The sequence below is a fragment of the Alligator mississippiensis genome, chromosome 14 (genome assembly GCF_030867095.1).
Source record: "Alligator mississippiensis isolate rAllMis1 chromosome 14, rAllMis1, whole genome shotgun sequence".
Taxonomy (NCBI): Eukaryota; Metazoa; Chordata; order Crocodylia; family Alligatoridae; genus Alligator; species Alligator mississippiensis.
Genome location: NC_081837.1, coordinates 13651357 through 13667760, shown reverse-complemented (window position 1 = coordinate 13667760; position 16404 = coordinate 13651357). Strand labels below are relative to the sequence as shown.

Sequence of the window (16404 nt, the reverse complement as noted above, 5' to 3'; positions counted from 1 at the left end):
ATTCCCCGTAGCCCTTGCTGCCAGCCCCTCCGTGATCTGGGTGCACGCGTCCACCACCATGCCCTGCCACTGGTCACCCAGCTGGGGCGAAGCTGGGGCTTTTCTGGGAGGTATGGGGAGGCTGTGCTCCCAGCCCCCCTTCCGCACCCCGGGCAGCCCGCCCCGTGCAGATCTGGGAGCACACTCCCACTCCCATGCCCTCCCAGACCAGCGGCACATGGTGGCAGGAGTCCTCAAGTCCCGCACCCCCCCAGCCCAGCTGGGCACCTTGTCCCAGCCCCAATCCATCCTGTGCTGTGGGGACATTGATCTGCCCTCACACCCCCCCCCCCCAATGCCCCTTCCCTCCACCCACCACAACAGACTTTACCAGCTGGAGACAGCTGTGTCCAGCATGGTGAGGACTGCTGCCTATTTAGTCTATGGCCGAAGCTCCAAATTGGCATTGAATCTTCTGAATCGATTCAGGGGGCTTCCGATTTGATTCGGAGATTTTTAATTGGTCTCCCGGTTCAATTTGGATTCGGAGATTCGGCCGCTGAATCAGGCTGAATCTCCTCCAAATTGAATCGGCTACCAAAGCTTTGCACAGCCCTACAAATCAGCTGGCTTCTGTGTTAACCTGCCCTATGCAGCATGTAATGGATTGGGTTTGATGTGTCTGGAAATAACAAATAGGAAGGAAACAAATACAGCTGCTGAGTATATAGATTCCAGCTTTTCCACGTATTCCAAGAAGGAGCTTCAGGTTTGTTGCTAACTAACAAACAATTCCTCTGCTGGAGTCATGCTTGATGCAAGTACTATAACCTCAGGGTGTGCTGCAGCTTCCACTGAACTCAGTGATGATTAATTTGACTACCATTTACACACAGCCCTTAAAAACATGCTTCCCTGTTTTGTTGAGTAGATGTGACTTTGCTGGGCTTTAAGTGTTTGCAAAAGTTCTTCTGAAGTCAACATAAAGAAAAAATCATTAAGGTTGCAGTTCACTTATGTGCATACTTATTTTTCTGAATGGGAACTAGGAGCGCTATTGGTAGCATGCATTGAATCGCTGCTGTAAATCCCAGCACAGCTCTGTATATTCAGAGTGCATGTCGATTGTGCAGTCACAGTAGCAATTGCAATATAATAGATAGAGGTACCTACGTTAGTTTTTCAGAAGAGTAAACTAGCCCAACTTGTTGTCTGTAACTGCAGTATGGACATACCCAAAAGGAAAGGCACAAAAGATGCTCTTAGGCCAGCATTTCCTTAAGTGACTTTCAGTTTTGGGCCCCTTAAAGCCCTTTAAAAAGGCTTGAATTTCTGAAGTATCTGGAGACCCATTTTGCTGACAGTTGTATTCCTTTCAGATGTCTCAGATTGAGTGCTCAAAAGCCAGTGCATCCAATAATGCTCATCCCAGTAGAGGATCTTGCCATGATTTATCCTTGGCGCCTGATACAAATCAGCCCCAGATCAGCATTTTCCCACCCTACTCTCCCAGTCTTTGGGTGTTTAAAATTTCCATGTAAACTTTGCGGGTGCTGATTTCCCTCCCACCCCGAAACAGCAAAGTTCAGGCACTGTCATATGAGTGGGGGTCTATGCAGGGGGTCGCCTGCCTATGCAGGGGGTCGGACTCGATGATCTATTGAGGTCCCTTCCGACCCTAACATCTATGAATCTATGAGTGGAAATTGGTCCTTCTTGTGGAAACTGGGTCTTCCCTTCAGTTATGTAGACAGCTAAGTACTGAGCTGGGTCCAATGGCTACTGTCTCTTTGAGCAAATACACATTTGATTGCTAAGAAGGGTGTAAATCTGTCTCATTAGATATTAAGACATTAAGGACACTGCAAGTTGTGTTCCTATTCTTTGGTTAGTGTTTTCAATTCAGGGTCACTGGCTTTCTTTGATGCTATGGCAGAATAATAGCACAGAGCAGCAGTTATTCTATATATGGATGTTTTGCATTTTTCAGATGATTGAAACAAATGATATTTCAGAAGAAAAGATAAAAATGAAGCAGACCATGGAAGGTAATAAATTGAACTGTCCTAGTTCTGTTGAAGTGCTTTGTTTCAAGTGATTATGTACCTTCCACCTGTCTTTTGCTTTTTTGCTCTAGCAGAAACATCTCCCTGAAGAGGGCTTGGGGAGCCACCCATATGTATCTTGTAGATCACAATGGTTTTCTGGCTTTTGCATTTCAAGCACACCTGTCTGAGCAAAAACAGTGGAGTACTGTATTATGCTTTTTTTCCCCCACTGTAGACTAGTAATATAAGCCAGCCCTGTGGTTTGGTGGAAACAGTGCTGTTGGCTAGAATAATTTGGTCTGTGCCCTTTATCTTTCTGCAAATCGGATAAGAGTTTGCAACAAAACCCAAAAACTAGGTGCAGCTAAATCATGGATAAGGTGGTATTTGGGGATGGATTGTATGGTGGTTTCTCTCTGAAATGGACCAAGTTATAGACCCAGATCTGAACAACTTGGAGAAAAGCTGATCTCGGGAATGGACGTGTACATGTTTGCACTTGGTGCGAGTCTTGGCTAGGGAGCCCTCCATGCAACCCTTTACCTTCATTATATGTATGACTGGGCAAAGCAATTTCCAAGGGTGTAATCTCTCTCTCCCTCTCCCCTCCCCACTTTCTATTTATCTAAAGAGCTGCAAGACAAACTGAGTAAGAGAGACAAAGAGGTGTCATCACTGGTCTCCCAGACTGAAACTCTAAGGGCCCAAGTAAGTGGTAAGTTTCCCTAATCCAGTGCTAGTGGGAACTCTATGGTCTTTTGTACCCATGTCTTTACAAGGAGAAGTTGGGCTCATAGGCTAAAGCAATGGTGCAATGTATGTGCACATAAAGCATGCAATTATCCTGTAGCAGTGGATTGTTCTCAAAACTCCTCCAGAAGGACTCAGTAAATTCCATTGGAGTAATTCATATGTCAAGGGAAGATAATCTGGCCATAGGATCTTAACAAACTTGAGAAGCCAATAAATAAATGCAGCTGCATTTATCATTCTTGAAATCTCTGCCTAGACAGGTCATATCCTGGATATTGCTAAGTCCGTGTAACTCGTGGACTCTGGTGGCAGTTGGTGGATGGCTGACCAGTGACAGGATTGGAGGAATGGGCACTGAAAGAGGAAGCCACCAGAAAAGGGGTGCAAGCAGGGACCGGTTGACAATTTTCCCATATTCTTTTCCAGCGTTGGAAAATAAAAGCAAATCTGCAGAGAAGAAGACGGATTCATTGCTGAAGGAGAAGAAAAGGTTGGAAACTGACCTGGACACCTTGTCCAGGAAAACCCATGATGCTTCAGGACAGTTGGTCCTGATTAGCCAGGAGCTACTCAAAAAAGAAAGGTCAGTCTTTCAGGAAGTAAATGCAGGGGTTGTAGTGTTATGGTCCTTTCGGAGGGCGCTTGCGTGTACAATACACACCCTGAATGTAGCCGTAGGCAGAATGCCATTTGCTTATCCTGAGGGACTCTCAAAAGCACCTCATGTTGCCTCCTCGGGCAAAGCTGAGAGAAGTAGTTAAGAGATCTAAGGCTGCTTTCCCCCACCATGCTCTATGGGCAGCTGAAAAAATGTTAGCCTCTGTTTCCTCTAGGAGCTTGAATGAGTTGCGGGCTTTATTACTGGAAGCTAATCGTCATTCACCGGGGCCGGAGAGAGACCTGAGCCGAGAGGTGCACAAAGCAGAGTGGAGGCTGAAGGAGCAGAAGCTCAAAGATGACATCAAGGGCCTAAGAGAGAAGCTGATAGTGCTGGTAAGACCAATGCAAACCCAGTCTGGCTGGTTGGCACAGGAGGTTGAGAGGGCTTTGTGTCCTGGGGGTTGCAGGACTTCCTTCCCTCTTGGGTGGGGTACATTTTTGAGGGGAGATTGGTTTGGTTTGAATGTGTTCCCTCCCCCCCCCCAAAAAAAAAGAAATCTCGACTGCTAGAAACATACTTTGATTCAGTGGAAGCTGAGGTTGTGTCATAATCACATGCCTCCAGGTCCTGGGGCTCTCAGAACAAATGCCAGCTACTGTGATACTTGTCATAAAATCATGAGAGTTAGCCACATTCTTTCATCCTTGATGCTTAAAGCTGTACATGCACTTATTTTGCTATATGAATCATAATAAAATCCACAAAACCGGAGCCATAGGATCTATTTACCCTTTATCGCCACCTACACATGCATACAGATTGTTTTGTAAAAAAAAAAAAAGCGGGGGGGGAAATCCTAGACTTTCCATTTTGAGCAATAACTAGAGCTAACATGTTTTCTATTCATCAAAACCATGTCAGATTTTCTAAAATAGAATAGAAACAAAAAAAAAAATAGAATCAGGGGAAAAAAAATCAAGCCTGCTTGTTTCCTCCTATTGTTTATTTCTTGATAAGGCATGGGGGAAGGATAATGCTCCTGTTCTATTTATCTCAGAAAGAGTGGAGTTGACAAGAACAATAAATGAGACTCTTGGTTGTTTTCCAGAACTAGGTTTTCTCCTGTGAAGTTGTTGCAGATTTCAGCACCCTCTCGTGGTGAAGATTTAAACACCCGACTCTCAAAGGCTGCCATGGAATCGCATCTGAGCTGTTCTTTGTTACATTTAACATGCTTGCCTCTTTCCAAACCTCCCATCTTCCCCAGTCTGTTATTGAAATCAGAATCTGGCACTAATGTGCTTTTCTCGTAGTTCCTGTGTTCAGATGAGTCGAACCTGACTTTTTTTTTTAACCTTTAACTCTCAAGGATAAAGAGAAGTCAGTAACAGACCAAAGGCGGTACTCCCTGATCGACTCTTCATCGGACTCGGAGGTTATCCGGCTGCAGCACCGGCTGGTCAGCACCGAGGACGTCCTGAGGAACGCGTTGGAGCAGGGGCACCAGATGGAGAAGCTCATGGAGGCCATGAGAATTTCTTCTGAGAAGACGCAGGTAGAGCACTTCCTCCTGCACTCGCATGATGGGTTCTTGCACCATCCATGGCTATAAAATGGTGCTGTAGGAAGGCAGCACAATTCCCTCTGACATGCATCACAGAGGCACTGCATGGCTAGAGATGCTGTCCTTCAAATGAGGCTTAAAGCCAACCCAGTGACCATCTGTGGGGTGTTAAAGACCCCACAGCACTCATTGCAAGAGCAGGTTTTAACCCCGGTGTCCTGAGCCCAATGACAACATAAGCAATTAGAGTTTACCTATTTAAATTTCCACTGCAATGAGAATAATATAGGTAAGCTTAATTGTCTTCCCTATGCTGTAAATTTGGAGCTGCTGGAGGATTTTTAAATCTCTACAATGACTCGCCCCAGAGATGTCTGCATTTCATTGCCTCAGATGGGAGCAAAGGTGTTTGTGTTGCATCTGTGTACACTTATACAATATACACCGAGTATATAGAGAAGAGAAGAATGGCCTAACAACTGGTTCTTTTCTAGGACTGCCATAAGTAGGTTTTCAATTGGCCTAATGCTGGGACGAACGCTTGCTTTTCTTGTATTATATTTGATATTGGTTTCAGTGCAGCCTGGGTAGCTGGAAGGCTCAGGCTGTCTTTCACCATTGTCAATGTCCTTTAAAATGATAAAGGGAAAGGGAAAATTGCAGCTTGGTCTCATCCCTCCTCTGTTCTCCTCAGACTTCATCCCCTTGCAGTCTGTTTGTCCAAGCTTCTCGCCCTTCCTGTGAGAGTTTTTTTTTTCTCCTGCTCTTTTGCCAGTTCCCTCTCAGTTTGTGGTCTGGACTTCATCTGGGTGTTTTGTCAGACTTCAAATGCCCCGTGTCTCCAGTACCTGCCATAGTGTCCTCATGGTTGCCTCCAGCACATCCCTTGACTTCCCTGGGGAAATTTAGAACCGCTCCTAGCATCTGTCTTGCAGCTGCCTCTGAGAAAGTGGAGGCTGCGAGTGAGTTTAATTTATTTTAACATGCTGAGTCTCTCCTGTCCTTTACCCATATCTCTGAGAGCCTTCCAGTTCTTTCGAGGAACTGTGAAGTGTCCTCTTCTTCACATTAAGCCCTTGTTTCATCTCTCTTGCTTTCCTTACTGTAGTTTTTTCTCAAGTCTCCAATCTCTTTGCATCTCATAGATGCAGTACCATGTGCTCCTGTGATTGTTTCCTCCCCTAAGTTTTTTTTTTTTTTTGTTCCAAAAACATGTCTCTCTTGCAGCAAGCATATGCTGCAGATAACTCACCTTCAGGTGGTTGCTTAATACTGTGTGGTATGATGTAACAAGCCATGAGGCCCAGAGCCTAGCTGGGGTGATTCCTTCATCCTTTTCCATACTGTACTGTTACAAGACCTAACACTTGATGGGAGGTCATCTGGACCTATGCATGTCCTGCATCTCTCCATAAGAGCAGAACAAAATCTTCTAATGAAAGGAATGGAGGGGGAAGGGAGAGAGAGAGCTTGTTCCCTAAATTTTTCTTTGTGTTTGAAATTTGTGGTTGAGTCATGTTTTGAAGCCCCAGTGAAGGAGCAGAGGGCTAGGCACTGTGCAAAAACAAAACAAAAAATAGTCCCTTCCCTGAAGATCTCACCATCTTAAGCTGACAACACAAGATTGAGTTCAGCTGATTCTTGCTAGATCCAAAAATGCAATGAAAAGAGCCGCCTGTTGGGTGACTCAAAGCCCTGGCTTTTTGTTCTGCACCATGTGGCATGGCTGTAGTTATGACAGGTGTGCTGGGGTCTGTGGCATAATGCAGTCCTGGAGGAGCATCTAATGATGCATAAACTTTCCCCGGAATTGGTGTGCGTGTGATTTGTGTGTATTATGATGGACTGTACTGCACTTCGGTAGAGAAGGGGGTATTGCCTCAGGAGCTAATACTTAGCTTTGCTGTGATAAAATGTGAAAAGAGAGACTGCTGCTTCTCCAGAGGTGGTCCAAAAATAAGTCACTCCTTTCCTGAAAGGACAAAACACTGAATTTCTGCATGTGGATGAGTGAGAGCACTTTTCCACAGTATAGAACTGAGGCCCAAAGAGATGAGGGACCAGATTTTTAATGGTATCGAAGCTCCCACCTCCCATGGATTTCAATAGCTTGCTCAGGGTCAGAAAGGGACTCTTTAGTGGGGGCAAGGTTCAATTCCAAGCCTGCAGTGCTTCAGCATGGTGTCCCAGTTGCACACCCGTTCTTCCTCTTCCTGAGGGAGGGAAGTCAATGGGCACTTGCTTATATAGGACCTTTAGGATGAGGATTTTGGCCCCTTAAAAGGAGACTTGTTCTAGTCAATAAACCAGCAGGCACATTGTGATACAATCTGGAGCTTCTCTTGAAGCCAATGTTCAGAGCAAGCCCGTTCTTCCCACTTTTTCTGCCTTGTAGGCAGTACCAGACTCCTCTTCCCCCCTCAGACAGCAACCACCATTGCATAGGGAGCTGCTCGGTGCCCTTTTCCCATTGTCCCCCAAGCCTTTCCTCTGTCATGTTCGGAAGAAGGACATTTCTAATTACACTGGATGCTGCTGCTCTCCCCTTAAAGGTCTTATCAGCCGGCGTGCTCTGGGTTCCCTGGATATGCATGGCTGGCCTCACTGTTAGTTAAAGACTTACAGGAGCTGAGGCCTAATAGTGCTATCTGTCTCTGTCAAGTAATTGGCACTTCCCTGTTGCTGTGGCTGTGACTACAGCTGTGCGAGGTTTTAGCTCAGTAATAAAAAAAAATTTAAAAAAATCTCCACGTCTGCCATGTCTTTGGAGACGCTGATCTCACAGCCTTGCAGGAAATGACAAGGATTTGGCACTTGCACTTGTTCTCAAAGAAGTTGTAATAATTGCTCTGGGAGATTTTATTTAGTTTCTAGCAAATTATGCCACAGTTTACTCATTCCCCGTGACCTTGTACTCAGCAGAGTTCGAGTCAAATTTCTAGCATCTGATGACTCTCCAGGCGCAGCCATGGTGACTTCTGCAGTGTGGAAGATGCAGTTTATTGTAGAAAATTGGAATGGCTAGGAAATGCAGGGCTGAAACACCCCAGGACCAAGCTGCTGCTCTGAGATGATGTGTTACCATATGAGAGGTAATGCCCAGCCAGCCAGGATGCATTGCTGAGCAAATATTCCCTTTAACAAAAAAAACCCCCAAGGCTCAGCCCTAGATGTCTAAGGTCCAGGCTTCCCAAATTTAAATCCAAATTTATGTCCTCTGTGCTAGGCCTATACTAAAAGGCTCAGTAACCATCTATCAGTTGTGCTGAGATTAGAAGCTGGGGTGTAGATGGCGCTCCCTGTTACATAACATGGTAGGGAAGGTACAGAACTGGCTATACCTTCCACCATCACTGGTCTCAGCGATTCACCCTTGCTAAACTGAACAGCGGTGAATGCAGTAAGTGTAGATGGGGACCCTGGCATGTCATCATTCTGCACTTCGGTGGCTGCCTTACCTCACTGCCTGCTGGTGATATTGCTGTTGCAGAACTTGAAGGACTCCGTACTATCACCACTAGAGGAAATGTATCAACGTTAGCTGCCAGCATGAATTATCTTGGCAAGAAGAAAGTGGTTTCTGCTCTGGGGATCTGGCCATGACAAAGTCAGGAGCCACTTGCCAGGAGTGCCAGGGCTTTTATGTTCTCATTTCCAAGTACAAAGCAACTGTAGTGAACACTAAATCCATTCTGGGGGACTAGCTCGCTCTCTGGAGGTTGCTGCTTGTGGGGAGGTATTGGGGTTTGATGCTTTCTGCCTTCAGTCAAGTTTCCCCTGTTCTCTGTTACAGACCATTGGGAACGCTGCCTCTGCTAATGGGATCCATCAGCAGGATAAGTCCCACAAGCAAGAAGTAGGTTATGCAGTGCCATTAAAATATATCTGTACCTCTCTGTGCATGATCTATTCTGTAGAGCCCCCCACAGTGCTGGTTTCAGGTCTTGGGCTGCGGATACCCATGGGAGCAGAGCTTGTCCATCCTGTTGCACGGTGAGAACAATGAGCTTCGCATAACACTTCTCCCCAAGCATGGGTGAAGCACTTCCCTCCAGCAACTGCAGCTACAGCTGAGCCTGGCCAGGAGGTGAAAGTACAGACGTCAGCTGTCACTGGAGATGTGGCTCACCATGACCCTGGAGCCTCAGCTTACCTTGCAAATGAAAAAGGAATAGAGAAAGGAGTTAGTCATTTCTGCAGGGTTTTGGGTTACTGATTGGGGAGGAGTGGGGGGACGACTCAGATGAGCATTCATATCTCCTTCTCTCTTTCTGTCTTGTTCTCTTCCCCTCTGCATTTGAGCATGAGTTAAACCCTTCTCTAGTTAATTGGTTCTCTCCCCCTTCCCCTCTGAAGCCTGTGGTGTGGTTCAGGGTATGCACTGTCCCGGTGACACTCGCCCTCCTACCCTCTTGTGTTTTCTCAGTGCTTGGTCTCTGAATTTTGTTTCCGCCCAGGTACCTCAGTCAGGCTGGGGGGCAGGAGGCAGTGTGGTCTAGTGTCCAGAGCTCTGGTCTGGGATCTGTAGGATTCTTATTCCATCTCTGCCACTGGCCTGGAGGGTGACCGGGTCATTTCACTGCTCGGTGCCTTGGCTTCACAGGGAGAGGGATACCAGAGGTGCTTTGAGATCTTACTAGTGAAAAGAACCTAAGAGTCATTAGTTCAGATCATGGCTGTTCTCCCTTGGTTGTAGATAAATTGCAGCAGAGTGATCAATCCCTCCTTGAGGCAGAACAGCTTGTGAGCTTCCCAGAGAGCCTTATAATACCCCTGACCTCTCCTGATCGCTTTCTCCTCTAACACAATCTCCTTTCTTCCAGGAGAAGCTCTGATAGAGAAGGGGGCGGAGAGGACCATTTCACGCCAGTATCAGCTCCTGTGCACGGACAGGACGAGGGATGCCACATCTGGCTCAAGCACCTCCTAAGGACCAGTCACAGTATTTTTACTTTCCAGACAGGACAGTGTTTATAATGTACTAACTGACTGAAGTAGAACAATCCCCTGATCCAAATTTTCCAAGATGAGCATCATTCCAGAACGGGGCATGGGGATGTCCCTGTGTAAAGGTACCTTTGTTTTGGTTTCTTATGGTTTGGACTGTGGAATCGGCTTTGGCCAAAGGAGACCAGTGCTGTTAGTCCCACCTGGATGGCATGGCCTGGCTGACAGCTGACTGACGCGGTGGCTGGAACATCATTGGTGACTCCTTGTAACCCCAGAGGAACACTGAAGCGATTTGCTTGTGACACTAAGAAACTGCTGAGCATACTCCCACAGGTTGCACGCACGCCAGTTGTCTCTCTCCACCTCTTCCACCCACCCCCATGTTCTCAAGAACTACACAGGCAAGGGAAAACCCCAGGGCTGAGTCCACTCCCACTGAAGAAAAAGAGCTAGTGAGGAACGCTGCTGCCTCTCCTGCATGGAAGATGCTTTAACTCCAGACCATAGAGACTCTGCTTTATTTTTCCTGATGGTGTGTCGTGTTCAACCTGATTTGAGGAGACACTGAATTCAGTCCAGGTCACTAGCTGCTGTCTAGGAGTTGGTGTTTATGAGGGGAGAGTGCCTCTGTCAGCTTTGCTTAGTCTGTCTCTGCACTGAGAGGTCCCTTAGCAGGACTGGCTGTGCCAGAGCCCAGAGGTGGGAGCACAGTGGTACACGGGTGTTGCTGGGTGCTCTTTAGATGTGCAATGTAAAGCTTCCTTCTCCCTGGCAAGCAGCAACTTGATTCAGACTCCTGAACTGCATGGCAGGAAATTCCCTACACTTCCACTGATCTGAGGACATGTGTTGGGCATAGTCATGTCAAGCAGACATCTCAAACCCCTTTCCTTCTTCTCTTCACACAACTCCAACCAATACATACAAGGACAGGGCTTGCATAATATTAAGTTAAATTTGTGTGTCCCGCCAACCATAGCTGGTTTAGGCCCTTCAGCAAAGTCTTCCCAGGAGTTCAGTGGAAGGGACAGGCCTTGTGCTGCTGGAGCATCCTTGGCAAGGGTGTATTGTGTCAAAAGGCCTTGAAACCAAGGCCCTGTGTAGAGCAGATCTCCAGCTGTGATTGATTTCAGTTCTTCCCCATATCTGGTGGTCACATCAATTTCTCTCTCCTTGACACAGTGGGAGGTCTGGGCTGCTGGATTGTGCCCCACAAGATGCATTGAAGATCACATTGTTACTGTAAGGGCCTCTGGGATCCTGCGAGCCCAGTTGAGTTCCCAGATTGGCACATGGTACCCACTGCGATCACATGTGCAGAGAACTAGTAGGGCATATGCGGATCCATTTGCATGCATCTCAGTAAGCGTTTGAGCTTTGCACAGGGGGCAAATACATTCCAAGGGCTATGTTCTAGTCTCATTCTTTGCACTAACCTCCCACGGGCTCGGGTGGAATGAGGGTAAAATATGGTCCAAAGTGTTTAAGACACAGTTTCCCTGTTCTCGGCAAATCCAAGGGAGCACTCGTCATTCAGTGCTTTGGAAACCCAGCGAGTAGCACTTAGTCTTGATTCTTCCAAAGCCCCGATGTTTCAGTAGGATGGGAATAGCTGTGAGTAGAGGCAGGGCGTGCACTGATGCAGCACGACAGCAAGGGAGAAGGTAATTCGTAATGGGAAATCTCCTGGCTCCCCTGGGTGATCTTTAGGTTTGCCTGCATTAGAGGGCTGCTGCTGCCCTAGGTTTGCCAACAGAGCTATGGTGGCAGAGTCACTTGGTGGAGATTGGTGTAGCAGCAAAAGGGGTTTCTGTGCGGGCTGTTACGCTCCCTTCCCAAATGACAGAATTCAAGTTGATGACAGGTCTTTTCTGTCAGCTTAGCAGTGCCCGCCCCAAGGGCTTTGTGGGCACAGCAGTATCAGTTTGGGGACTCAATTTCTTCCCCTCAGTAAGCCAAGGTAGCTCAGCTGGCAAAATGTTATAGTGTAGACTAGGCCATAGAGAGCAACAGCTCTTCTTGTTCCTCTTTTCCCCCAACTTTATGGAATCACCAGGGGAAGATCTTGGTTGGAGGTGCACATTTCCAGTTGTTTCCCATTTCTCTGGAATGGCAGTGTTTTGGCCATCTTTCTTGTAGCGCAACAAATGATGTAAGCCTCCTGATCAGTTTGCCGCCTCCTCCATGTTGTTTTCTGACCTTCCTGGAACATCTGGAACAAAATCTCGTCTTTTCCAGCTTCAAATCTCTACTCTGTGTGCACTGCTTGTTCAGTGCATGGGATCCCTCTAATGGGATGGGGATCCCAGCAGGGCATATGGCGAGGAAGCCTGGCATAGAGAGCAAGTCTGGTGCAGTCCTGAGTTCTGAGGGCGAAGCACTGTTCCACGGGCTCCCTACAGAGCTGGGCCGTTTTACTCAGGCTGGGAACATTGATCTTCCTTTCCCTGTACAATTTTCTTCAGCCTGCTTCTGGTGATTCTTAAATTCTTCAGCAGCAAAGTGCTGGGCAGCCTGCAGCAACTGGGAAAGATCAGAGCCTCACGGTTGCCCTCACTCAGGTGGTCACTGAGTCTCTTGCTGGGCTGTGAGACAGACCTGGGCTGCCTTCACCTGCTGGGATATTTGCTGAAAATGGGGGTTGAGATGAGAAGGGGTATCAGGGAGCTGAGGTGTATCAGGAGATTTCAGCCTCCACTTGGGAACAAATGGGGTGGGTGAACAAAGAAGAATTAAGGTAAGATGAGGTCCCGTCTAATCAAGGAGTCTAAGCAATGCCAGGCGATTGCAGAGAAGATTAGCACACGAGCTGTTCTCTAATGCTTGTATTTTCAGAGCCCAGGAGACAAAGGAACCAAAACTGCACTGACCCCCAATCCATCATCTGAGAAATCCCAGGGTGAGTGTGTTCAGTATCATGCTAAGAATAATGAACAAGCTGGAGCTGGCTGCCATGTTGAGACGGCATTTTGCAAAGAGCTCAGGACTGGCCTTACTCTGCCCGCTGAAGTCAGGGGCAAAACTCCCGGTGACTTGAGCGGAGTCAGGGCAGGACTGAGTGTTTCTGCAAATGGCCCCCAGAGGTTTGAGATCAGGCCTGGGAAAGACTATTCTTATATGTGCGCACAGAGGGTCCTGGCCCTTCCCAAACTGGAGGTTGGGGTCCAGCTCATTGTTTATCTGCTTTCTGGTGAGTTTTCTAGTGGCTTGCAGCAGGGGAATCCTCATCTCTGCGTAGCTTCCTGCTCTCCCCCAGGTTGGGGACGCTGCATAGCTCTGTGCTCTATGGGCCGAAATGCTGGTGGTTTAAATGGGACAGAACTCCACTGAAGCCAATGGTGTCACCAGTTTACACCATTGGAGAATTTGGCCATGTGCCCTCAGCCAGGAGCCCCCTCCAGCAGCACCTGAGACAGCTGAGTTGCAGGAAGTGCAGCAGTTGGCTTTGACTCTCTTCTCCGGCTGTGAATATTCATGTTGCTCCCCAGGGCACGGCTGATCACTGCAGCTTCCCTGTGAGTGGAGATTAGCCTCCGGTGGGAAGGCCTGAATGCTTTCACTGGGGAGTAGTGTGCCACCCCCCCAGGCTCCGAGTTAGTCCTTTTGAAAGACACTTCTGAGCAAAGGGATCAGCACCTTGGAGTGAGCCAGTTCCCTTGGGACATGGCCAATGCCACCCTGGGCTCTGTGCCAGCCATGTGGCAGGAGCTCTTTGCGTTCTCACCTTGCTCTCCAGCAAGGAGGGACAAACACCCTTGCTCAGGAGAGCTCAGGCAGCAGGAGATGCATGCTTCAGGGGCTTGGGGCATTGTGTAGGTCACAAATCCCCACAGTGCCGAGGGCCCACCGCAAGGCCTGTCTGAGTATCCTGTATAAGCTTGTCCCAGCTGCCAGAGACCAAATTAGGGGTAAACCCAGAGAGTGAGAGGTTCCCTCTATTTATTTATAAGCTTATTGCTATATTTGCCTATTAACCCAGGTATATAAAGGACTTGACAGTCTTTTGTCTCACTGGCAGAATTACTGGGGGGAGACTGCCAAAGGTGCTGAAAGCTTTTCTGCTTCCAGCTCCCACTGACAGTAACTAGGGCATGGGAGACTAGCTCCCATCTGTGCCTTTTAAAAACTTGCCCCGACAATAATAAGCTCTTCAGATTCAAGGCGGGTTCTCTCCTGTGACCCCTCCGTGGTCTCCGCTGTAGGCTCCATGTCCGATTCATGCCTGGTACTGGGTGCAGAGGGCCGCTTGGGGATCAGCAGCTGCAGAATGAGTCCGGTGGAAAGGAGCAACTTTCCCCTTCAACCAAGGGTGTTGAGTGCGAGTTATATACATGCAAGGTCAATGCTGAGCAGTCTTCTGGCCCAGTCAGTGCACCCATCTCAGTCACAGGTGTGGCTTGTGGTGAACCTATATGAACCTAGATCTTGCCTGGTTGAAATTCAATCTTTCTATCTGTTGCATTACTTCACTGGCTGGTAAAAGGGTTTATTGGCTTGGGGTCCTCCCCGCACACACTTTTTGTAGAAATTAAGTCTTCAGGCCAGCTGGGAAATCTCTTCCAGATCAAGATGAGCAATTTCTACCCAGCCCTCCTGGCTAAACAAAATCCCTAGAGGTGTTTGGGTGGCAATGCTGGCTTTATCCCTTCTTGCCAGGTTCAGAAAACTGGAGCAGACGCACAATACTATGCTAATGCCATACTTAGCTCTGGGTGCTAAATTTCTAGCCAAGTCATAACAGCTACTGCCCACCCCCACCTCTGATCAGTTCCTTTGGCTTTCAGTAGATATGCATGATGGTTTCATTTAAAACAAACCAACAGATGCAAATGGAGCCGTAACAGTCTTAACAAAGATTCCAGTACTGCATTGTCATGGCAGCTTTTAGCAGTTCAACACTATGGCATAGGGAATTATTAATCCACTAAAATCCTATAGGCCTCTTGTAAGTTACCAGAATAAAGACGATACTAGATGTATAAATGGATGATAACCTTTTACCCGTACAGTATGTATTACGATTTTGTAGCTTAGTCATTTTTTGGCTATCTGATTTTGTTAGTATGATAAAAAAAAAAAAAAAAAAAGAAGAAAATGGTTCGACTGCTAATGTCTATTTTGTTATTTGATTCTTCATTTTTTTTTCCCTTCCTCTGTACAAACTCTGTACAAATCTGAGTCTAAGTGTAACTACTCCAGATATGTATTCATGTACCACAGACCCCACCCCTGGCTTGCTAAAGTGTGGTGAGCTCATCCTAAAATAATAAAACGTGTGGCTAAAGTCAGGCACCAAGGTATGCTGCTATCCCTTCTCTTCCATCCAGCAGGACACAGGCCCAGGCGGCGGTGATGACCCTCGGAGATGCTTTTTGCTTGCTGGTAATGGGAAGTTTCTCCCCTAGTTAGTAGGTGAACCGCAGTGAGCACTGGAAAATGGTGAACATATGCACAGAGCGGTAGGCCTGGTAACCAAAGCCACCAATTTCGGAGTCAAATTCAAATGGAAGAATTTATGGGCTTGAACATTGAGATACTGGATGAAGCTTCATGGCTTGTCCTATGCAGGAGATTAAACAGACTGATCCCTTCTTGATAACACGGTTCCTTCCATGTCGTCAGGTAGTATCACCCTGTCCTCCTGCTGGCCTGAACAGCAGAGTTGCTCTTGGTGTTAGTGAGAGCAGCCGTAAGTCCTGCAGGAGAGCAACCTACTGCAGTAAGGTCACAAAAAGCAGGTATGTTGAAGAAGTGGGTACTGGAGGAGGGTATTGCCAGAACTGCACTGCAGTGTGATGCACCATCATGAACAGGTGTGACCGAGTGATCTCAGGCCTATCTCTAAGCTTGCAGAAGCACAGCAGGCACCACACACTGGCCAAAAGTCTTGGGTTCGGTGTAGTAGGACAGTGATTTATCCTGCTGCTTTCTGCTCTGTGGAGAGAAGTTTCCCATTTCCAGAGCTGTCAACCCAGCGCCTCTCCCAAGCGCTCAATCGACTTGTAATTGTTTTTAATGTTCTCAAAATATGCGTGATGAGAGAGGGGAGTGAATTGCAGCAGCCACCTGTCGCTAATCTGGCCTCACTTCTTATGAAAATCAGGCTTAATGGCTCTCAAGTCTCCTAGATGCTAATGTTCATGTTAATATATGTTTAATCAAAGGCCTCTATAGGAACTAAGTGAGGGAATAAATGCATAGAGATCAAATGGAGATTGCTCTGGATTTGTAGCTGTAAATCAGACCAGGATGCAAGTGTAACAACTGATGGATGGGGGGAATCCAATGCTGCCTATGGTGGCAGGTGCCCTTAAGTGTGGGAATTAGGAGAGTTGCTAAACTATGGGCCCAGGCACCGTTTCTGTCTGCTGCCAAGCTAGGCAAGACTCAATCTTTGCAGAAAGGCACAGCGGCCACAGCTGAGTTGAGTTCTCTTGGCCTTGGGCTCTGGACCCGAAACTGGTACCCCCAGGGTGGGCTATGGTAGAAAGCCACAATCCCACTTGGAG

The 16404-nt window shown here is 47.4% G+C and overlaps 1 protein-coding gene across 2 annotated transcripts in view; it reads left to right on the top strand.

The window, feature by feature from the left end:
- Window positions 1-15187, top strand: part of CLIP2 (CAP-Gly domain containing linker protein 2) — a 111141-nt gene extending 95954 nt beyond the window's left edge. For both annotated transcript variants that reach the window (XM_019493382.2, XM_014608098.3), the window contains 7 exons: window positions 1970-2027; window positions 2659-2742; window positions 3207-3363; window positions 3614-3773; window positions 4751-4936; window positions 8739-8801; window positions 9769-15187. In XM_019493382.2, the coding sequence (XP_019348927.1) occupies window positions 1970-2027; window positions 2659-2742; window positions 3207-3363; window positions 3614-3773; window positions 4751-4936; window positions 8739-8801; window positions 9769-9780 (720 nt within the window). In that variant the 3' untranslated portion in view covers window positions 9781-15187. The remainder of the gene's footprint in view (window positions 1-1969; window positions 2028-2658; window positions 2743-3206; window positions 3364-3613; window positions 3774-4750; window positions 4937-8738; window positions 8802-9768) is intronic.
- The last annotated feature ends 1217 nt before the right edge of the window (window positions 15188-16404 follow it).